At 36.6% G+C, this 23,900-nt stretch overlaps 1 protein-coding gene across 1 annotated transcript in view; it reads left to right on the top strand.

Annotated features, from left to right (window-relative positions):
• Positions 1 to 23,900, top strand: part of SYNE1 (spectrin repeat containing nuclear envelope protein 1) — a 471,896-nt gene that overhangs the window by 182,470 nt on the left and 265,526 nt on the right. Inside the window, exons 28-39 of the mRNA XM_042940094.1 lie at positions 566 to 730; positions 3,751 to 3,918; positions 5,475 to 5,645; positions 6,413 to 6,553; positions 10,353 to 10,513; positions 12,461 to 12,611; positions 15,731 to 15,958; positions 16,361 to 16,459; positions 18,033 to 18,223; positions 18,631 to 18,754; positions 19,965 to 20,131; positions 22,123 to 22,276. Coding sequence (XP_042796028.1) covers positions 566 to 730; positions 3,751 to 3,918; positions 5,475 to 5,645; positions 6,413 to 6,553; positions 10,353 to 10,513; positions 12,461 to 12,611; positions 15,731 to 15,958; positions 16,361 to 16,459; positions 18,033 to 18,223; positions 18,631 to 18,754; positions 19,965 to 20,131; positions 22,123 to 22,276 — 1,920 coding nt within the window. The remainder of the gene's footprint in view (positions 1 to 565; positions 731 to 3,750; positions 3,919 to 5,474; positions 5,646 to 6,412; positions 6,554 to 10,352; positions 10,514 to 12,460; positions 12,612 to 15,730; positions 15,959 to 16,360; positions 16,460 to 18,032; positions 18,224 to 18,630; positions 18,755 to 19,964; positions 20,132 to 22,122; positions 22,277 to 23,900) is intronic.

The raw sequence follows: 23,900 nt of genomic DNA, 5'->3' as shown, positions 1-23,900 counted from the left end.
TAAAATCTAAGTCAGTTAAGTTAAAATCAATTTTTAGGGCATCCATAATAATATTCAACAACTAAACTCTTCAAACAAAAAGAAATCAGCTCATTAAAAAAAGGGCTCTTTCAACCTTTTTTTTTCTTTTTCTAAAAATATCATATTCCTTCCAGAAAATATCCATATTTCCTATCCAGAAAATAAGATAATATATAATTTCCAATTTTGATATCACATATTTTTCTATAGTACTTTTAGAAGCATTTTTATTTGTGATCAAAGGAATATCTATAGATATATGACCATCTAGTTATGAACTAAGCATCTAGTTAGCTTTTTGTTATGAGAGGTTCGATTTTACATATCAGGTTTTGACATTGGGAAAGTTTTTTGGTTTTTGTTTTTTGTTTTCCTAGCACTTAGGGACTTTCCTTAAAGATGTAAACGAAAAGTGAAATCAGCAGGCACTCTACTGATGAACAAATGCCTGGCTCTCCTACCTCCACCGTATGAACTTTCTTAGGCTGAGTCCTTTCTTGATTCACAATGTATTTTGCTCATCAAAACTGTTCTTTCATTCCAGGAGATCAGAAATGGTGTTACCACAAAGGGCGAGACTCTCAACTGGCTGAAATCCAGGCTTAAAATTTTAATTGAAGTTTCTTCTGAGAATGAAGCCCAAAAGCAAGGAGATGAGTTGGCAAAATTATCTAGTTCTTTCAAGGCTCTCATAGCTTTGCTGTCAGAGGTATACCATTTACTCATACTCTAAATAGACAGTTCTGGGTGAGAAATCTGGAAGGCTTTTTTACTTTGGGTTGTGGTTTAAGAAGTAATTATATAAAGAAAATATAGTTGAAACACAGTAGTGAAGATACTTATTCATATGAAGATTGGTGGGGAAGATGTTTGAATTACGGTTGGTGTCATTCTTGGATATGTTAATTCAGAATAATAACCTGTATCTAAGGTATAAAGCTTATCAGATCCACACTTTTTACTCTTACTAAAAGCATTGGTTCATGGTCAGTTGAAGCTATATTATAGAGGTTAGGTACACAGGCTTGGGAGTTCAACAAACCCAAGGTTAGAATTTAACTCTGATAGTCTGCTTCCTATGTAATCTTGACCTTGTCATTTAACATTTCTGGGCCTTGATTTTCTTTCTTATAAAACCTACTAGTGCCGGGGCGCCTGGGTGGCCCAGTCGGTTAAGCATCTGACTTCGGCTCAGGTCATGATCTCGCGGTCCGTGTGTTCGAGCCCCACATCAGGCTCTGTGCTGACAGCTCAGAGCCTGGAGCCTGTTTCTGATTCTGTGTCTCCCTCTCTCTCTGACCCTCCCCCGTTCATGCTGTCTCTCCCTGTCTCAAAAATAAATAAACGTTAAAAAAAAATAAAAAAAATAAAAAATAAAACCTACTAGTGCCTATACTATATTATAGCACCTATACTAAGTGCCCGATGGTAAATGCTTAATAACCGATAGTTGATAATAATAAAATATTCAATTTTAACAGACCAGTAAAATCTATTTTATGCAAGACCTACTCATTTGAAATAACTTTTTTTTTAATGTTTATTTGAGAGAGAGCAACAGAGAGACAGAGCGTGAATGGAGGAGGGGCACAGAGAGGGGGAGACACAGAATTTGAAGCAGGCTCCAGGCTCTGAGCTATCAGCACAGAGGCTGATGCAGGTCTCAAATTCACAGACTGCAAGATCATGACCTGAGCTGAAGTCAATGCTCAACCGACTGAGCCACCCAGGCGTCCCAAGAGCTACTCATTTTAAACTTCTTATTAATACGTTTCAGTGTTTATATTCCTCTGTGGATTAAAATACACAAACTTATCTCCTTCATTTCTGGTAGGGCCCTTTCTACCCTCAGCAAGAACATTTTCACTGACCAGATTGCCATGCAAGTCTAATGAGTTTGTGCACGCGAAGATAATGTAAGAATGGAAAGTTGAATAGACTGTTACTATTATTTCTTAAAGTCATTTATAAACTTGCATGGAAAAATGATCATCTGGATGACTTAAAGTTCCCTGATTCTAAAGATTTGGAATTCTCTGTAGATGTCCTTAATCTAACAGTTTGATCAACTAACCTTTTATATTTTCAATGCATGTAGATCTGTTTGAGACTCTAGCAGTGAATTTTTGTAAGCTCAAAATACTCTGAACTGCATGTGATTTTAGTTTTACGTGAAAATTTTGATATTATGTGTCAGTTTTCTTAAGAATTTTTGACTAATTGAAAATAGTGATAGCATTAGTCAAATTTTGGAACATGAGTTATTTCAATCCTTTTGATAACCATCTTTCATGGCAATAGTCTAGTTGGTGCCACTGCCATACTTTAAGTAAAATTCTGACATCATTCTTCTCTATTCTTTCTTTGATAAAGAAGCTGGTAAGGGCAAAAATAATGGTTACAGTTTTAAAAAATAAATATATGTGCCAGTGATCTTTGATCCAAGACCTAACAAATAGTTTTAGTTACATCGATAGATGAGTTTATATTTTGTTCCACCCACCCACACACACATAAAACACTTTGGCAGCCTTTAAAATTAGAAATTATCAGTCTCCCTAACACTTTACCAAACCCATTTATTTACTGTATCCTCTAAGTACTCTCATGACATTGCCCATGGGACTTGTAGCAAAAATCTATCTCTAACAAATAGACACATTAATTCTTTGCACACTCATCTACCTTAAACTTCTGCATAGCTTATATTCATACCTTTATATGTTACTTCATCACTAGTAAAAGCAAAGAAAGAATAATGGAAAACATTCATGTTGTTCATGTAAAGATTTATATTAAAAGATGGATTTGACACATTCAGTGCATCCTGTGATTATCAATCCATTTAGCATTTAAATTATTGTTGAACACGAAGTGTTTGCAATTGTCCAGTGTAAGGCAAAAAAAGGCTGTGGGTAGATTGACAATATGTAATGGTGAATCACTTCTTTCCACAAGAGCTGTGATTTACTGAGATCTGAAGTTTGTGGTTTTCATGGGTCTTATTGCTTTGTTTGAAAAATAGCACACTCAGGTTACCTGGGCCAAACTCAGAGCAGAAGCAGGTCAAAGAAAAAGGTAAATTAGAGAAAGAGAAACTGAAAGCTTCTGTGGAACACAAATGGTACACAACGTGAAAATCTTAGTGAAGCTGGGGAACGACTGGCTTGGAAAAGAAAAGATGCTGGTGACACGGAACTAGAGGAAGCAGAAATTAGACAGAAGAGAAAGCTTAAAATTTAGGAAAAAGAATTCACTACATAGCCACTAAATTAGAAATTACGTTATGGTTATGTAAAAATACTGGAAGTACATTTTCAATAAATACTCTATTCTTTTCATTCCCCCCCTCCCAAACTTTTTCTGTAATTACTTTGAATAGGGTGGACTCAACTTTCTTATAATGCACTTTTATAACTTATAATTGGATTTCAGTCATGGGATTGTAATTAAAGGGATCCAGGAGATAATAGATACAATATACCCACTTTTGTTATCCTGCCTCAATTGCCAGGTTGAGTGGGCACAGAGCCCACCTCAAATGAGGCTTGCAATTCACATAAATGTCAGTTTACTAATAACTAAATAAACCTCAAAAGTATATGAAAGAATAAAAGTTAGAGATCTGTGTATATATTTTAAGTTCTTGAGATAGACTTTACATGTATTCTTAAAATCTTTAAGATTACATGGGCATCATATGAGTTACAATTTTTCATGAAAATCTAGGTTGAAAAGATGTTAAGCAACTTTGGGGACTGTGTCCAGTACAAAGAAATAGTCAAAAGTTCCCTTGGAGAGTTGATTTCTGACTCTAAAGAAGTCCAGGAGCAAGCTGAGAAGATCTTGGACACTGAAAATCTGTTTGAAGCACAGCAGTTACTTCTTCATCACCAGGTAGGACGCGCTTTATCCAAGGCACTTATGTGAAGTTCATTAGTCACTGACAGAGCCAGAGAGATCAAGGGAAATGTACGTCCACAGGATGAGGGCAAAGGGAAGGGGGTGCAGGAAGGAATCCACTTGAATGGTTAAATGAAACAAAACAAAAACTTGGTACCTCTGTTCTCTGTTCAGTATCAGCCATTTCAGAAGAGCCTGCAAGATAAATTCCTAGCCCAAGTGATTGCATGATATCAAAAAGTTCAAGGAATATTATAGAGAGAAAGTTAGTTGAGTGAGTTATGAAAACCTTCATAAAACTTGCTCACTTGTCCTTTTCGTAACAGAGAAGGAAAGCATAGAGATAAAGTGCTTCATATTTAAGATCACTATTCTTTGTCATAAGGTTCAAATCCTGCTCTTCAATTTACAACTTTGAATACATCTCCGTTTGGAAATTATAAAGCACATGAAGTACCAGACTTTTCAGAATAGTATCCTCTTATGAAGGATTAGAACTGGAAGTAAAGAAATTCTGGTACATGTATTGATAATAAACAATTTGAGCCAACTTACTTGCCAAACTCCATATAAGTAGAAGAATGATTCAAATCAAATATTTTAATAACAAAATTCTGGCTAACTTAACGTATAGCAAAATGTTAGCTAATTTTATATATGATAATATATAAACATGGAAGTTGCATTAAGAGTGTATGCATTAAGAGTGTGTATATACATATATATATATATGTATATACACATATGTACATGTAAAACTGCAGTCTCTAGGCTTTATAGATTTATTTAATAATTATAAAAAGGCTGTGAGCACAAGAAAACATAATGCTTGGTATTACACTAGTCTCAATCATTGTAAAAGTTGTGTTTGAGTGTCAATTTAAGTCAGAGAAATGTGAGATTACAGATATTTACATTAATATTTTAAAACTGTTCACATTTCTTGGATCACATGCTTGGGTATATGCCTTTGTTTACTCTGTGAAAATTCATAAGCTATGGATTTGAGGTTTGTACATTATACTTCAATAAAAAGTTTATTTTAAAACATAGCTTTCCTGAAATATCTCGGCAGGTTTATCAATCTGAATATACCCCAGAGTTAAATGTCTTAATATCAGCATTTTTACAGCATGAATGACTTAAAAAAATTAGAGTTGAGACTTTGTGATTTGGGGCAAAAAATAATTCTTTAAGGAGAATCAGGTCAAATGAATAGTTTCACCAAATTCCTTCCGGAGGAAAGGGCCCGCCTTCTACACAAAATGTGAAATGTTTAAATTTGTCCGCAGTTAAAACACCCAAGACCAAATTAATTGTATTGTTTATCTTTAAAAACACAAAATATTTACAAATAATGTCCATTTTGATCAACATAGAGTCCCCATTGCCATTTTAACTGTTCAAGTTCACTTTTGAGATACAGTTTGGCCCCACGCTGCCGAGAGGTTTTACCTTTCTGTACCTCTGCTAGAGTGCTGGTGTTTATGTCCCTGCTTAGCCGCTCAGAGAGTAACATTTATCCCCATCTGTTGAACAAATGCTTCCAGCAAAAGACAAAGAGGATTTCTGCGAAGAAGAGAGACGTGCAGCAGCAGATAGCACAGGCTCAGCAGGGAGGAGGTGGGATGCCCGGCCAAGTCCGGGACGAGCTGCGGAAGCTGGAGAGCACCCTGGACAGCATGGAGCACAGCAGAGAGAAGCAGGAACGCCGCATCCAGGTAGGAGACCGGTAGTCTAGGACGGTGTTAACTTCCGGGTCACAGGTGATGTCTCCTTCTAGTGGGAGCAAACGTTTGTTCCCGCCTCTGATGTTCCAGCGCCGTGTTAAGTTTTTAACCTGAGTTATCTCTCTTAATCGTCACATTAACCTTATTAGATGGGTATTAGAATTAGCACATTTTGCCCACATGGAAGCTCAAAAAGAAAGGGATTGAGGACTTTCACAAAAGTCACAGAGCCGCGATCAGTAACAAAGCCAGAATTTTAATCCACACTTGTCCGAATCCAGGAATTAACACTGGATCGTTTCACTTTTCTGTGCAGTCCAGCAGCCATATGTTTATGCTTTGTTGTGATCTTGACACTTTTAAAAAGTTTCTGAAGAGTTGCTGTCTGCTCATTCACTACCCCACTCCCCTCCCTTCTCTTTCTCTCTATTATTTTTCTTTTTTTGAAAGAGACTGGGAGGCTCTCTTTTCCATTATCCCTTATCTACATTTTGAGCAATATCCTTAGATTCATAGGACTTTACAGCTGGTAGAAAACTCAGGGTGCTAGTCTACACATCCGATTTTTGTAGGTGAATTGAAACTCACAGTGAAATTCTTATAGGAGACATTAAGATCATCTTTGTTCAGCATAACCGCATGAAATATGAAGAGAGTTAACTGGAAGTTGACAGCCTAACAAATGAATGGAAATGTGAACAGTATTTTGTGACATGCTTTGATAATCCATAACATATGTTTATTTTTTTCAAATTTAGGTCACATTAAGAAAGTGGGAGAGATTTGAAACAAACAAAGAGACGGTGGTCAGATACCTTTTTCAAACAGGTTCCAGCCATGAGCGCTTTTTGAGTTTTAGCAGTTTGGAAAGTTTATCTTCAGAATTGGAACAGACAAAGGTATATCAATATGACTATGCGATCCCATGGTACTCATTATTCAGAAGAAAAGCTGTGTTTCTATTCCTTATTACTATTAATTATTATAATTATTCATGTAATCCGTACTTATTGTTGACCTTCCACTCTTCAACACACTGGTCAAGTTGCTTTGGGGAATGAAAACATAAGATTTAAACATCAAGAACTAAGAGAAAGTTTTCACTGAAATGGGAAATGGGTCGTTCCCTCACAGGTGGATGCATTTAGAAAAAATCTCTCTGAAGGCAATAATATTTGTAACTGAAACTTGAAGGGCAAGTAAGACATAGAAAAGCAAAGCGTGGGACTGCAAATAAGCATTCTTCTAATGGGAAATGGCAGAAATATAACAGTGTATGGAAATTTGGTTTTAAAGCAGAAAGGCACAAGTACAATTGTAATGGAAAGTTGACCACATCACAAAGACACGTGAAGGGCTAAAGCATTACTTACTAGGCAACATGGAGCCCTTAAAGGTTTTTAAGAAAGAGAGCCACGTGATCAGAGCCGTACTTTAGGGAGATGCATTTTTAAGCGTTTTTAAGAAAATTGAAAGGGTGTAAGACTGGTGTCATGAGATCCAATTAGAAAGTTATTGCGTGTGCGTATTAACATGGACATGAGTTAGGGTAATGGAGATGGCAGTGGTAACGGATGCAAGAGACAGAGAGTAAAGGAAAAGGTGAGGATCCCCAAGGTTCTGAACCTAACAGACGCAATGAGAGTGAGACGGGAACTTGAAGGAGTAGCTGTCAGTTGAGGAAGATGACTGACACAGTTTAGGACAGACTGAGGTTGAGGCTCCAGTGGGACATCCAACAGAGAATATTTAGTGGGTGTGCTTCATGAGATCAAGCCTATAAGCTCAAATACCTTAGATGCTCAGAGTAGACCAATAAATTGTAGGAAGCATTTAGAGAGTTGTACGGGCTCTTTCGGTCTTTTTGCACATGTTTTGGGTTAATGGAATGACTGAGTTAGTAAAGAAATGTGTTAGCCAATGTATAAGAAAGAAGACTCATGTTCATTGGTTAATAACAAGTAATCCCTGTGCTTCTTTTCTCTTACCAGAAAGGGCTTCTGTGTCTCTCATACTGCCAATTTTGTATTATTTCCTGTATCATTAACTCACTGAGGAGTTTAAAGTCTTATGAGCCACAGATTTTTTCAATTCTGTATTATTTTCATCAGCCATTTAAAGAGAACATCGCTTTTAATTTTAATTTTTAATTTTAATTATTTTATGTATTAAAACTATATCCGGTATCTTTTATAAATACAAACAGATTTTGGGGGTTAATTATCATGGAGGTGTTTTGCCCAGATTCCATCCAGCACTTCTGATACCCTGTGGCTCTAATCCCTTTGAATTTGTGTATCAGCGGTAGATGAAACAAGTGTAACCTTTTTAGTGTTATTATTAAAATTTTCCTTAGCCAGTAACGGTTTGGGATTGATTTAATAATGTGAGTTAACATTTACTGAATGTATGCACATGCTTGTCTAATCACTTGATGTTTATCATCTTTAATCTACAAAACAGTCCTGAGAAATAGGTATCATTTTGAGTCCTGTTGGATAAATGAGGAAATACAAGGAACAAAGGTGTTAATGATTTTGTCCAAGATCTCAGGATTACTAACTGGTAACGTTGGGAATCAAACCTCAGAGGTCTGAGTCCAGAGAATAAACCTTTAGCCACTAGATTTTTCATTGAAAAACCGAGCTACTTTACTGTCGATATGTGCTGTTACACAAACACGTCATCTAGAATAATTGTCCTCCACGTCTTTGCTCACTTGACATTGTTAATACAGCCTTCATTCCAGTCGTAGCCCTTGAGTGGTTGTGCTAAAGACCTTGAGTGCTTTCTGTCCACCAGCATGTGGTAGGGAGTTCACAGCAATACCATGTTTATTCTTCACAGCAAGGCTTTACTGATGAGGAAATGAAAATTCAGAGTTCTGTGACTCAAGATCGCATGGCTAGTGAAGGATAGAGCGTGGTTTCAACTCCAGACCTGACTGACTCCAGAGTCTGTCCTTTCCTGCTGTTTCCTACTGCCACTCATATGTTTTCTTCTTAGGACTTAGAGATAAAGCCTTATAACATTATTCTATTTTGGCTTAATTTGGTTTCAGTCAACATCGTTCTGTCCTTTGGATTCCTCCTCTGCATTGTTCTTTCCCAATGCGTAGCTCCTACAGAAGGCTCTTAGATGGAGAGCATGTAAGCATTTGCAAACATAATTCCACTTTCTCCATGATTTTTCCTGGGCTCTGGGAATCACCAGGAGGGGGAGGGATACTATTTTACAGTTCTGATTCTGTTCATGGGATTCTGAGAGATTATGATGGAATTCCCAGTCTTCACAAATGAATCTACCATGACTGTAAGTTCATGTATAACCACAGTAGATGCTTATAACCACAGAATTTAATGTGACATTAGCGAATACCAATTTTTAGGATATTATAAGTCTCTCTGCCATAAAAAGGAAGTTGTACTTACCCATTTTTATTGTCTCAAATCGCTGGGTATCTCTCTGAAGGAATGCTGATATTTCTATGAGGACTTGAAGCCTTTCAAGCATGAAGATACAATAGTATTATGTAGTAACTATCCTACATGGCATTATGTAATAATTCTAGAAGGATCTCCGTGGGAAGAGGTCGCTATCAGAAGTCTTACCTTTGAACATTATTTACATCAGATTTCTTCATTACCTATTTTGGAGGAGGGGAGTTTATGATCAAAATGAAAACCTCCTGTGAGCTTCTCTTACATGAGAAGAAATGAGACATTAGTTTTTTCACACGAGATTTTTTTCACACAAGATTATCTCTGGGATTAGCTTTGCTATTCAGTTTTCAATACATGTACCTGACAGAATTCAGGTAACAGCTCAAATTTACCAGTGCCTCAACCATATTAAATTAATTTTTGAATTGAAGTGGTTTGCTGTTAATGAAAATCAGTGTGTTAATTTTTAAACCATGTGCCACACACTTCAAAATGAAATTGCTAATAAAATGCTAACAGTAATTTGACAAGAAAACCATTACTATCTGAATTTTATATGAAAGCCTGAAAAATAATTCACCAAAGTCAAACAACTAGTAATTAGCAAATCCAGAGTTCTACTCCAGGTTTGACTGGCTCAGAACTTACCTTCTTTTCATCGCATAGTGTATGGGTATGTAGTCAATAAGATTTAACAGCATTAAGATCAGATTATCTCTCTTTTCAGGGAATTAGTTAACAAAATGTTTCTTTATGGGAAAGTATCAGTGATACACCATATTGACTCAAACAGTCTTCAGTTAAATAAATAAGTATTTATATTAATTGGCCTAGAACTCTCTTATCTCTAAGGCTGAAAAAATCAGTCACTATTGATCATTGCCTGAACGGAGCCCATAATACACTAACATATTTGTGGGTAAGTTAGTTATTATAATGCAGCTTAAATTCTAAGCAATAAACCCAAACCAGGAAACAATGGAAAACATTCTTGTGAGAATTGTTGGATAATTATGAAGGTAGATATCTGACTGTGTATATAAAATGAAAATAATTTAGTGAAGTGTCTATTCTGGCCATGATGAAAATAAGTCGGGTCTTATTGCTAAGAATATTATATTCTAATAGTCATACATGTATGAATCCATCTATCCATCCATCTATTCTGGTAGAGATTCTGCAAGAATGTGCAGTTTATTTGAGGGTAGAATTTAATAGCAGATGCCTTCCTAACAATTATATTATCTTTTACTAGGAGTTTTCTAAACGAACAGAAGGTATTGCAGTCCAGGCTGAGAATCTTGTGAAGGAAGCTTCCGAGATACCACTTGGGCCCAAGAATAAGCAGCTGCTTCAACAGCAGGCCAAGACAATCAAAGAGCAAGTCAAAAAATTAGAAGACACACTTGAAGAAGAGTATGTGCTTGACAAGTCCTAAACTTTCTTCTCTGAGATAAAGTTTCATACAGCCTTTCCTGTATATTGTATTCAAAACATTCTTTTAAAATCTCAAAGTGTCTGTGTATTTCAGCATGTTTTGAGGAAGCAACTCACAGTTCAAAAGGAAGTGTCACCAAGACAGAAAACCATCATCTATATAGTAGAGCAGAAAAAGTATGAGGGATGTGGTTTTGGCATTGCAAACTGATCTTGTTCATGAGAAAGCCATATCTATTAAATTCTGTGGCCTTCGTACAATCTCAAAAAAAGCACCAGTATTTCAGATAATTTTTTTACTGCATTATTCTGCTGTCACCAGTGAGGAAGAAGAAGAGACACTTTTGTTGTGTAAATGCTAGGCTTAACTATAGATAACACAGACCAAGTGTCTCCATCTCCAAGAAGTTTCCAGAGCTTGTTTACAATGCCTCAATATTTGAATTGTCACTGATTGATATACTATTTCCAAAACTCAACTTCAAAAATTTATTTTACTTTTAAACATTTAATATTGCCTATGGTATGCTATTATGTACAAAATAAACACACAAAAAATCTGGAGGGGGAAAAATGTGTGAAGATACGGCCAACGTTCCTCAAAATAATATGGCTGCATATTTTTATTCAAAGTTCTTTACTGGCAGATCACCAACACCTATTATTCTTAAGATAGAGGACATAATTTCTAAGGTGAATTTTAATATGTGAAACTTGTTTTGAATACTAGTAACACCTTGAAATTAACATTGTACATCTGCCTAAACTTTAAAATTTGTTAAATAGTCTAAAGGAAATTAGGACTTAAAACTTTGAGAACTTTATTTTAAATATTATCCACCAAGTTATGGAAAAAATGAAACTTAGAGTTTGTTAGAAAAGAAGCTACTTTTATTAGAAATGCCCATTTGAATCTGTCTCATATGACAACTTGCAACATAACTTAGTTTGCATTACCTGTACTGATGAGAGCATTAGGCACATCCAGGGTATACATTTGAGACTGCAATATTATTTAATTTGACATTCAATGATGCCATTGCATTCTTCTTGATGTCTTCAAGTGCCTTTTGGTAAACAGGGAAATTCTTTCAGTTTTTTTTTTAACCCAAGGACTTATCCGTTTAATGATATACTGTTAGTTTCTTAGTCTTTTTTCTAAACTAAAAGCCATAATCACATGATTATATACGCATAGCTAATACAAACTGAATATCTATAGTTGAAATTTTGTTCACTAGATTTATAAGAAATAAAGCCCAAATTTTCTAAAAGCAGTTAGGGTGCTCATGTACAAGAATGTATAAGAGTCTTTTGGAATCAAGACTGTACAAACATCTAAGAATAGCTACAAATCATTATAGATTATAAATTGCAGGTTTAACTCTAATGATAAAACAGTTCCTGCAAGGCAGCATGGGATTCAGATTAAAAGCTCTATCTTGATTCATAAAGATGCATTTTATAAAGATCTTTGAGTGTAGAGCATCCCTGCAGATCTCTGCTCTAAGAGCAAAAGGAGCTTGTCCACAAAATCCAGACTGCTAAAAGGCTCTGTGCAGTGGAATCTATGTGGGCGGCTTATTGAAAGTCCTGGCAGCTACTGGTCATGTGTAGAGTTTACCTAGATTATACCTGGATTCAAACCCCTTTGGACCCAGCAATATTTTGTTCGAAGCACAGTTCCTTTCATAACATAGTGTAGATACTACCTCGTTAAATGCTCATTCTCAGAGGAGATAGATAGGAAGACATGAGGACTCAGTACTCGGATCGAATGTGCATTTTTTTCCTGTTCCAATGGTTTCAACTTGGACATGGTCACAAGTGTCTTCACTCTCTTTTCATCTGGTAATTTAAAGGAAACTGTATTGTTGTTTTCTATTAAAATACTGCATTTTCTTTACTTAATTTGGTTAATTTTAGTATTAAAACCATGGAAATGGTGAAAAACAAGTGGGATCATTTTGGCAATAATTTTGAGACCCTGTCCGTCTGGATAACTGAGAAAGAAAAAGAACTCAATGCCTTGGAAACTTCATCATCTGCCATGGACATGCAAATCAACCAGATTAAGGTGACCTGATCACACGTTATGTTTATAATCCATGTCTAGCTTTTAAGAACTCCTTTCTTACATTTCATCAAATGCTAGTTGGCCCCACGACAAATCTCTCATTACTATGTGACTCTATTAAAATTCAATTCACGCAAAATGATGAGCTAAGAGGTCTTGATTGATACTGGGCAACACTTTATAGTTGGAATTATGTATTACTATTTTCTGACTTATGCATTCAAAGTCAGCATTGTGTGCAATATCATTAAAATGTTTTTATGGTTACATTATTCTTTTCCTTGATTTTGAATTAACCCCACTGGAGTGTTCTGTTGATTCACTTATACAACATGAAATGTATTCATCATTTACAACTATACTTTGTAAGTATTGTTCCAAATGTCTAGCTCAAGTATTAGTGGCAATTACCCTCCCAAACCACAAGGAGGAGAAATGACTTTCTGTAGGTGAAACAATCAGACTCTACTGCTCTAATGCTTTCATGTATGAAGGCCTTTGGGCACAAACTGAGATGCCCTGATACTTTAGCTCTCCCAGCTCTAAAATAACCATGTGCATAGACTGTCATTATTCACTTCATTCAAATAGTTTAAGAAGAAAAGGACTGAAACACGTGAATTCTCTGTCTTTTATACATTTTTTACACGACACACTTACAAAATGCAGCCACTTCTTTTTCTATCTAGTCTCATGTTTTTGGAAGGGGAAAACCCACTGCCATTTCATTCAATTAAAAATAGTAATATAAATACCAAGGTATTTCACAGTGTGGCTCAGAACAAGTGATTCCTGTGTGCGCTGCGGAAGGGCGCGATGGTGCTTAGCTAAGCTTACATTACCGTGCAGATTATCCTGGTTTATCACACATCTTTTGCACTCAAGGCTATGTGGAATCTCGTGTACGGAATCTGTTAATGTCTTGTGTGGTATACTAGGGAAAATAGATGCCAATCCACTAAGAAGTATTCATGAAATATGTTTAATCTCTAACGCTGTTTTTAAAAGTTATCATTTAACCCTTTCACTACATCCTAAGAAAACAAAGAATAGCACATTTAAATAGTTTTATCAAAAATTTTCTTTCAAAAATTTTTGACATACCCTTTTTAATTTGTTTATTCTTGCCATAATTCATTTTACTGTTATTTCAACCTTAATTCATTTCCAGGACTTCCGAACTATATCAATGATCAAATGTCATCACCTCTTTACTCTTTGGGAAATAAAATGATTACACATTTTATTTTTAAATATATAAACGTTCAATTGTAGATTTCCATGTCATTAGATTAAAAAGACATTTTAATATTCCAATATGGTATTTTGGAAACTGTCTAAAATGTATCAAATGAATATGAATAATAGAAAAAAGTTTTTGCTAGAAATAAGCAAAGATGGTGTGGAATACATTAGTATTGTGGATTTAGGCTAATAGGTTCACTTTCTGTTTCCAAACCAAAGATGATCTAGGAAATATTAGAAATAAGGTAACACTTGTCATAGCATTTCACTTGAAAACAACCTTAGGGTTAAACTTTATGAAGTATTTGCATTGTCACAAGGATATTTATCTAGAAGCCCACTTTTATGTTTCATTACATGCTACTCTAAATTGACTGATTTTCCTATTCTTAGTTGATAATTTACAAAAGATACACTGGGTCCATCTTCCATCTACCCTTTTTGGATTAGAATCCAACAGTATGATTCCATAGTTTGCATTTATGAATTTGTTGGTGACACGTATTACTCTAAAATCTAAGAACTTCGGTCTTAATGAAGATTGCTTCACTGAGACACCCAAAACCCTTTTTGGCACCTAGGGGACGTAAATACATATTTGTTGAATTTATGAGTAATTTTTCTGCAACATCACCTTGAAAAACAGCAAAACAAAGAAAGGTTGTGTTCATGTTCAAATAACAAATCTCTATTAGAGATACCGCTGTAGTTATGCATATGAAAAATAAAAATAAATAAGTGATGAGCACCTGGCACTAATCTGATGTAAATTATTCCTGATTGTCTCATCTAGGCAAGTTATTTCTGACTGTTGTCTCACGTAGACATAAGTCACACAGTTGTTTTTTTTTTCCCTAGGGTAGTTGTATTCTCCATTTAACTTACTTGAAACTGAGACTTGTCTGAAGTTTTGGCTTTATTTGATTGGAAGATTTGGCTCTTTTTCTCAGAGGAATCATGTTCATTCTCTTACGCATAAATAAGCCTCTATGTATATGATAGACATATCTCCTTCCCGCACCCACATCCTTAGTGGCCATCGGTGCTTTTCACGTGTTAGCGAATACATAAAGGATCGTCCCGCTCCAAATGGGAATTCTAGTCTAGGTGCTTCACTGTAGAGGCCACAGCTAATGGGTAAAGCAGTGGTTCAGAGTGGAGCCCGCATCAGTAGGAGCAGCAGCGCCTGGGTATTTGTAAGAAATGCAAAGTCTAGGCCTCACCTTAGACCTGCTGAGTCTGAGTCCCTGTGGATGGGGGCCAGGTGATCCTAATGTATTCCAAATTTGGAAACCACTGGCGTAAAGACTAGATGATAAATTTGAAAAGGCTGGCTTTAGGTAAGAGTGGAATCAGAAAAGCTTCTGCCTTGGGAAAATATGAAATACTCAACCAAGTTAGAGGGAAATTGAGTGAATGTCAATACTAGCATTTCTATGAGTTATTGGAACACAGTGCTCCCCAGATCCACTGGTTACAAGGCATAGCTCACAGGATAAGCGGGAATTCTCTGTACCTTTAGAGAGACTTCTAGTTTTCAGTAAGACATGAACTACAAAAATAAAAAAAAGTGAAATACAGGGACATCTCTCTGCTCACTTCACTGCAGCAGGAGTAGGTATTTCCCTTTATTCTCTATGCAGTGAGCATGACCGCCATCAGTTTGTATTTTTCAGACACTCTACACATCTCTCCTCCCCAAATAAGGTCAGGAAACATGATGTTTGTTCATAGTTGCTCTCTAATAGCCCAAGTATGTTGAAATGTCAGCTAAGAAAATCTCTCCTAATTTTCTCTCTGTGCAGATAATCTGTTATTTCAGGAAGACAAGCTTGCTCAGCCTACATTGTCATTTTCCTTGTTTTAAATATTAGGTCATAATTCAGGAAATAGAAAGCAAGATCGGCTGCATAACAGAGCTAGAAGAAGCAGCTCAGTCTTTCGCTCAGTTTGTCACCACTGGAGAATCTGCTCGCATCAAAGCCAAGTTGACACAAATAAGAAGGTACTGGGAAGAACTCCGAGAGCATGCGCAGTGTTTGGAAGGAACAATCCTGGGACATTTATCTCAGCAGCAAAAGTTTGAAGAGAATCTGAGAAAGGTAAGAATGGGTCTGTGCGTGCCAAAGTTACTATTGCCTATTGCATTTATAATGAAATGCAATACATAGTCCCGAAAGAGTAGACTAAGGGAAGATACAATTTGCCAATCATTTACCAAGTTGTCAATGATGACCAACTTTTTAAATATTCACGGGGTTCGTTTGTTGAGGTAATATAAAAATATCATTATACATTGTGTTCAGATTAGGCATTAAGGCTTATCTATTCCTTTCAAACAGTGGGACACATCAATTTTAGATTTTTTTAAAAAATATATCTATATATAGTATCATTATATTGAAAGTTATCCAAAAAGATAGGCATGCTGCTTCCTCAATAACTTTTTCTTCTTTGACATGCATTTTCCCCACCATTATTTTTGTATTTCACTAATGTTTTAGATCCAGAAGTCTGTCTCTGAATTTGAAGATAAACTTGCTGATCCAATTAAAATATGTTCTTCAGCCACAGAAACATACAAAATTCTCCAAGAACATATGGTAAGAGGAATCTGATAATTCCTGCTTGAAAACATAGTAAATATTTTTATGGCAGTTAAAATTGAAAGGATTTTTATGTTACTTGAGGAACGATACAGATCAAACATACTTCACGTAACACAGGAAATATAAGTACGCAAGTAAATCTTTATTAAAAAATTCATATGAAAGGAGTATTCATTTACAATGTATTTCTTTCTCATAATTAAGACATGTAACTTTTTCTGATTATAGCTTTAGTAAATTCCGTTACTTCTTGCAGGCATTATAAAAAATTAAATGTGCATAAAAACTGCATGTGCATAGAAGATTTTAGATTCTAACTCACTACACCCAGATGTGCAAAGAATATGTTCTCACTAATCTTTCACTGATGACTAGTGTTTTTGGTCTGGTGCCTGAACTAGTAACTACTGTGAGGTGTTCTGCAAAGTAACAGACAGATGCCTTTGGTAAAATTTAGGGGAAGGAGCAGAGGGGGAGAATCAGGCATGAAAAAAAGCTAAAAAGAAATATGCTACTTAATATATATATACACACGTTGTCCCTATATATGTGCATGGATGACACACGTTGTCCCTATATACGTGCATGGATGCACACATATAATGTGCCTAGGGCAGGGGCTACAGTGACAGAAAGCAAACAGTTGACAAAGGAATACCTGCAAAGGGGAGTGGAATTTATATCATTTGAATACTTAAAATAAGAATGCATTTTTTTAGGGCACCTGGGTGGCTCAGTTGGTTAAGCAGCCGGCTCTTGGTTTCAGCTCAGGTCATGATCTCACGGTTTTCGAGTTCAAGCCCCCCGTCAGACTCTGTGCTGACAGCATGGAGCCTGCCTAGAATTGTCTCTCTCCCTCTCTGTCTCTGCCCCTCCGCCGTTCACACTCTGTCTTTCTCTGTCTCTCAATAAATAAATAAACATTATAAAAAATAGTTAACTAAGTCAATAACTGAGTACCAGAGACGATAATATTCTATTTTTTCTAACATTTAGATTTCTTAAAGCAGATTATTTTTTTTCTCTGTCATCATTTATGATCTGTGCAATGAGGATATTGAAAGAACACAACTCTAAAGATTCTTAGGAAGATTAAATGCGTTTATATGAAATGTACATAACACCGAGGCACCATTATTATCACTCCTGTTAGCAAACATGTCAGCTATATCACTCCCCATATATTTTTGATAGAGATGATTGCATGTTACATATAGTTCTTACAAATTAAACAGAGCGTGTTTTAAAATATGTATTTGGCATAAAATGAATAATAATTTTCACAAATTATCTGCATCGTTAAGGGAAAGTTGAAATTATTCAGATATACAGCAATAAATTCTTATTTGGGGAAAAACCTTTCCATTTTCATTTTTGACTTATATATGCATGAAGTAACTCTCTCACTGACGATGTCTTGCTGAAGATCATGGACAGAGTCATTTTTATTCCATTACTGGTTATCATGACTTAGGGAAAATTTGGGGTGGTGACGGGTCTCAAAGAAAGACGTAAGCCTCATTTCTTGATGTTGTGCTTCCTTTGCTGTCCTTTTGCCTCATGTCAGGACCTCTGCCAGGCCCTGGAGGCACTGAACAGTGCAGTGACCACAGTCTCAGCCAGCGCCCAGAAGGTGGCTAACAGAGGCACCTCCTCCGTTCAAGAGGCCGCGGCCCTGCAGCAGAGGTACGAGGAGACACGGAGTCGGGCCAAGGAGAGGCAGGCTGTGCTGGAGAACCTGCTGGCCCACTGGCAGAGGTGAGCCACTTTCCTTCCCGAGTTGGCAGCATGGATTTCAACTGCCACTCGTAGGTAGGAAATTCCGGACCAGCTGTTGGGAAACAGTCATCCCAGTGGTAAAACACATCAACTCATGTGTCTAATATGGGAACATCTTGGTCTTTGTTAGATGATGAAGATCCCTGAGAGTGGAGAGGATATATATGTACCTTCGTATTACACAGATAGAAACGTGTGTACAAATACCTATATGAACGTGAAGGGAATGGGCTTTTTATTCTTCTTTTGCCTTCATATCTAGGAATAATGTAACTGACATTGTATTATTTGTAATGGTTAGTGTTGGACCCTGCAACTTTGGAAACGTTGAGTTTTCCGGCATGATAATCTTGGATTAATTCGTTTCTCACCTCTGCTTTCTTTAGGCTAGAGAAAGAATTGTCAACCTTTTTAACCTGGTTAGAGCGGTGTGAGGCAATAGCCAGTTCTCCAGAAATGGACATTTCTGCAGACAGAGTCAAAGTAGAGAGTGAACTTCAATCAATACAGGCAAGTTTATGTTCACATTTTCTCCTTCCTTGACTTTGAGGGTTTCCCACACTCTTGGTCCTGCTGCCTTTCTGTTTTATTGTACACTGACATTGTTCATTAATCGCCCAAAGGGTCGCTCCTCAGAAGGAGAAAGTCAGTCCCAGTGACTGTTTCCTGCCCTGAGGTTAGAGAGCAATCATCAGTCCACAATGAAAAACAAGTTCTTATTTTTTTAAAAATATACCATAAGGTGTTCTAAGAAGGGAAGTCACAGCTCTTTTTCTTAAAAATGACACAAAGCTATCTGGCCATAAAACTATTCCTACACATCTCTACACAGAACGTAAGTGCTATGTGGGTTAGGGGACCAGGAGGGGGCTGAAGGCTCCGAGATCCTTGCATCTGGGCACAGTATCTGCCAAACTGCCTCACACTGTGCTCTGAACCTTCCTTGTACATCCACACAGTCTGGCTGTGTGTGTTTTGTCCTGCTCAGCCTAGGTCCCAGTTCTGCTTTATGATCTTTCCTGCCATCCACAGGCTATGTACTCCTTCCTCTGAAACCTGTAGCACGTTTCCTCGTATCACACACATTGGCCTCATTCAGGAGGGGAGAAAGCATGGTGACAGGCATCTGCTATGTGCCACGCTACATTATAATCCCACTCAACGCCATGTTACGAGTGTTTATCTTCCATCTCGTATTAGATGGGAACCACAATTTTTATGCACCCCTCACAGCACCTCAGAGATTCGTCGCCTGATTAAAAATAAGTCATTCTGTGGCATGAAAACAAAATGAAGAGCCTTAAAGTTTCCCAGTTTGGGAAATATAGTCTCTAAAGGAAGAGGGAGACCATGTTCCTGGTACCCAGAATTCCATCTCTATTATTGTTAGAAATGCATTGTTTCTCTTTAGCAATAGCTTTTCTTTGATTCGCTTGACCTCCTCCGTTTCTTCATCTTGAAAGCAATTCTGCAGAAAGAAAGTTGCCTAACTCAATAGAACTCAGACTTCGGAAAACGAATTCAGGTCTTAGTAGCATTTTAAATGTTTCATTAAAGGTTAAGCAAATTCATTCTCAATCGGGTAATAAAAACTCTCTTTAGGCCTGGTCCCAATGACTTCTGTTTTGCAAAGCCTTTGGACAACAACCACCTGTGTCACATGGTCCTTCTTCGTTGATCATGCTGGGATGAGATCTACAATGTTTTCTGTTTCTTTCAGGCACTGCAAAACGAACTTGTATCCCAGGCCTCAGTCTATAGCAACCTTTTGCAATTGAAGGAATCACTATTTTCAGTGGCCTCCAAAGATGATGTGAAAATGATGAAACTACATTTGGAGCAGTTGGATGAGAGATGGAGAGATTTGCCACAGATAATTAGCAAAAGGTTGGGTTTTCTAAAAAAAAAAAAATAAATTATATCATTCTTTTTTTTAAAATGGTTAGCATATAAGGTAAGAAAACAGAGTTTTGTTTGCTTTTACTTAACCAAGCTATTCAGATAAGTATAGATGGGGGAAAAATTACTTTATCATTTAAAAAATAAAAGTGCTCCAACAAAGGAAATAATCAACAAAACTAAAAGACAACCTACTGAATGGGAGAAGATATTTGCAAATGACATACCCAATAAAGGGTTAGTATACAAAATATATAAAGAACTTACAAACAAAATATATCAATATGTAAAGAACTTAATAAGAACCGATACAACTCAACATCCAAAAAACAAATAATCCAATTAAAAATGGGCAGATGACATGAACAGACGTTTCTCCAAAGACGTGGAGGTGGCCAACAGATACACGAAAAGATGCTAACATCACTTATCATCAGAGAAATGCAAATCAAAACCACAATGAGACTATCACATGACATCTGTCAGAATGACTAAAATCCAAAACACAAGTGTTGACGAGGATGTGGAGAAAAAGAAACCCTCATGCACTGTTGTGGAAATGCAAACTGGTGCAGTCACTGTGGAAAACAGCATGGAGGTTCCTCGAAAAAATTAAAAATAGAATTACCATGTGATCTAGTAATTCCACTATTGAGTATTTACCCAAAGAATACAAAAACACATTTGAAAAGATATATGCATCCCTATGTTTTTACAGCAGCATTATTTACAACAGCCAAATTATGGAAGCAGCCCAAGTGTCCACTGATAGATGAATAGACAAAGAAGACGTGGTATGTATACAATGGAATATTACTCAGCCACGAAAAAGAATGAAATCTTACCATTTGCAACAACATGGATGGATCTAGACAGTATATGCTAAGCAAAATAAGTCAGTCAGAGAAAGACAAATACCATATGACTTCACTTATATGTGGCATTTAAGAAACAAAACAAATGAGCAAAGAAAAAAAAAGAGACAAAGTTAAGAAACAGATTCTTAATTATAGAGAACAAACTGATGGTTACCAGAGGGGAGGTGCGTGGGGGAATGGGTGAAATAAGTGAAGGGGATTAAGAACACTTATTGTGATGAGCATTGGATAATGTATAGAGTTGTTGACTCACTATATTGTACACCTGAAACTAATATAACCCTGTATGTTAACTATAGTGGAATTAAAATTTTAGTTTATTTATTTATTTATTTATTTAAATGTTTTATTATTTATTTTTGAGAGAGAGTGTGAGAGTGCTAATGAGGGAGGGGCAGAGAGAGAGGGAGACAAACGATCCAAAGGGATTAGCACAGAGCCCGATGTGGGGCTCAAACTCACAAACCGTGAGATTGTGACTGAGTCCAAATTAAGAGTCAGATGCTTAAGGGACTGAGCCACCAAGGTGCCCCTGGAATTAAAATTTTTAAAAAAGAAAGAAAAGAACCTCAAAGTGCTCAAAAATCAGCATTTCTGATGAGTCTCAGTCCAAAATTTCAGTCTTACATTTAGGGCAAATGATCAAACTGGTTGCAATATATCGAAACAGAAAGGATTGCTCATGTTTGTATTGTTTTTGCCCAAGCTGTTTGTGTACAGGAAAAAAAATGGTAATTAGAATTTTGCCTCACATGGTATTCCTCCACTGAGGCAGTCGCAGTGTGGTGCAGGGCTGTATCAGATGAGGTCAGAGAAGTTGACTATGTGGGTCCCTCATAGACCACAATTTTGGTTTTGGAGTTCACCTTCCTAGGTGCTATAGGAAATTGCCTCCATGTTTAAGCTTGGCAGATAATGTTCTGATTACATTAAAACCATTCCTGGCTGTTACCTACAGAGTGAATTGTAGGGTCTTGATTTGTCATTGTATGTATGACCACATCACTTTTGCCCTTGTTTAAACTTACTGCAAAAATGTGTCATTGTCTTTTTCTGTTCATCTGCGGGACGTTTTAACTTTTAACACCTTTCTCTACATAGGATTAATTTTCTTCAGTCTGTGGTCTCTGAACACCAGCAATTTGATGAACTGCTGCTTTCCTTTTCTGTCTGGATTAAGCTATTTCTCAGTGAATTACAAACTACTTCGGAGATAAGCATAACAGACCATCAGGCAGCATTTGCTAGGCACAAGGTAAAGTGCATTCTTTTAAGATCAAAGAATTTATTCATAAAAGAGAGTCCTTGAATTATAAAGAAAAGCAATTTTTTTTTAAATATCCAACCATTTGACAGCAAGTTAACCTTGCATTCATATGCAAATGTTTTAATAATTGAGCATATGGGTCCAGGCAATGTGTTATGCAGATCAATTAAGCAGATAAAACCACCTCAGATAAAATAGGCAATCACGTTAAGACACTGTTACTTCAAAAAATGATTTCTAGGGTAAAGGGACAAGAATGTTCCTTTTTAAACTTCTTGGTTTGTTTTATTCCAATGTTGAAAACAAATGTTGCAGGATTTTTTACCTTAAGACCCAGGGTTCCTTGTCTCGCTGCTTTGAAGAATGAAGAGGTAGACACAGAATAAAATGAGCAGCAGGCACAAGCTTATTAGAGTTTAAGATCAGAAAGCAAGAATAGTATGAAAGCTCTCTTTGCAGACAAGGGGCATTCAAAAGTGAACGGCCGAGACTAGGGGCACCTGAGTGGCTCAGTTGGTTGAACGTCCGACTTCTTTCCCTATCATACTAATAGTGAATTCCAATGCTTTAATGATACAGTTTTTCTGAATTACTCTTTAGGTTGAAAGTTATTTAAAATTCACGATTTATTTTCCTTATTTATAAATTATGTGTAATATCTATCCTGGCATAAAAAAATATTTAAAAAATCAGATATTGATCAAGTATTGGGGTAGTTGGAGATAAGCTACATAATAAACTTATAACAATATTTAATGATAAAACATTTAATATTTATTGAGTGCTCACTTTGTGCCAGCTCTGCTAATTGGATTTCCCCAGAGGAATAGTACTTGGTCATATCGTTATGACCTCAAGTAGTTTTATCACTTAGAGCAAGTGCCCACTGAAGTTGGGCTCCTACCCTAGAAAGCAACAGGGAGATGGGGGCACTATCTTCCTTCATGATTATATTTCAAAAGTGTTACCAAACTGAAAAGAGTTCATTTGCCATCATGCAACAGAAAACCAAATACCATAGCACTGGGCTTTTGCAGAGGGAAAGATTTATTGCCAAGCACAGAGATAAGAGGCTGGCTCAGATTTGTCTCCCCAGAGGGTTGGGGTTGGGTGCATTTAAGGATAAGGAGTTAAGATGGATATAGGGGAAAAGGGAGGTATTCTCCTTTCTGAGCTGTGCATTCAGGAATTGTGTCTTTCATGGGACACATGTTCATTAGATGGCGGTATGAGCATGACCAGCTGGGGGAGATCGAGGGGTATATATCATCATAGAGGTTACTCTATATCACTTTTGGTCCCTTCTGCACAACTGCAAGGATTCTTCCCAGCTTGCTCTAGTCTTTGCTCATCTGTGGTCACTCAGCTTCTACAACAAAACAAGCTCATAAATCAGTCACATCAACCAGAGTTTCCTTAGGGTAAAACCATCAAGCATTTGTTAACTCAGTGTGTTGGTTTGGAAAGGACGTCTCCCATGTTCCTGAGAAACGTTCTTGGGTTGTAACTGTACAGAAACTTTTAAAAAGATTTGTATCTCAAAAGGGCAGAGAATGAATTTGTAAATTCTCCTAAGTCAAGGCTCAAAGAAGCTTTCTAAAGTGTAATAGTC

This window comes from Panthera leo, chromosome B2 (assembly GCF_018350215.1).
Source record: "Panthera leo isolate Ple1 chromosome B2, P.leo_Ple1_pat1.1, whole genome shotgun sequence".
Classification (NCBI taxonomy): Eukaryota; Metazoa; Chordata; class Mammalia; order Carnivora; family Felidae; genus Panthera; species Panthera leo.
This window is presented reverse-complemented; position numbering and strand designations above follow the sequence as displayed.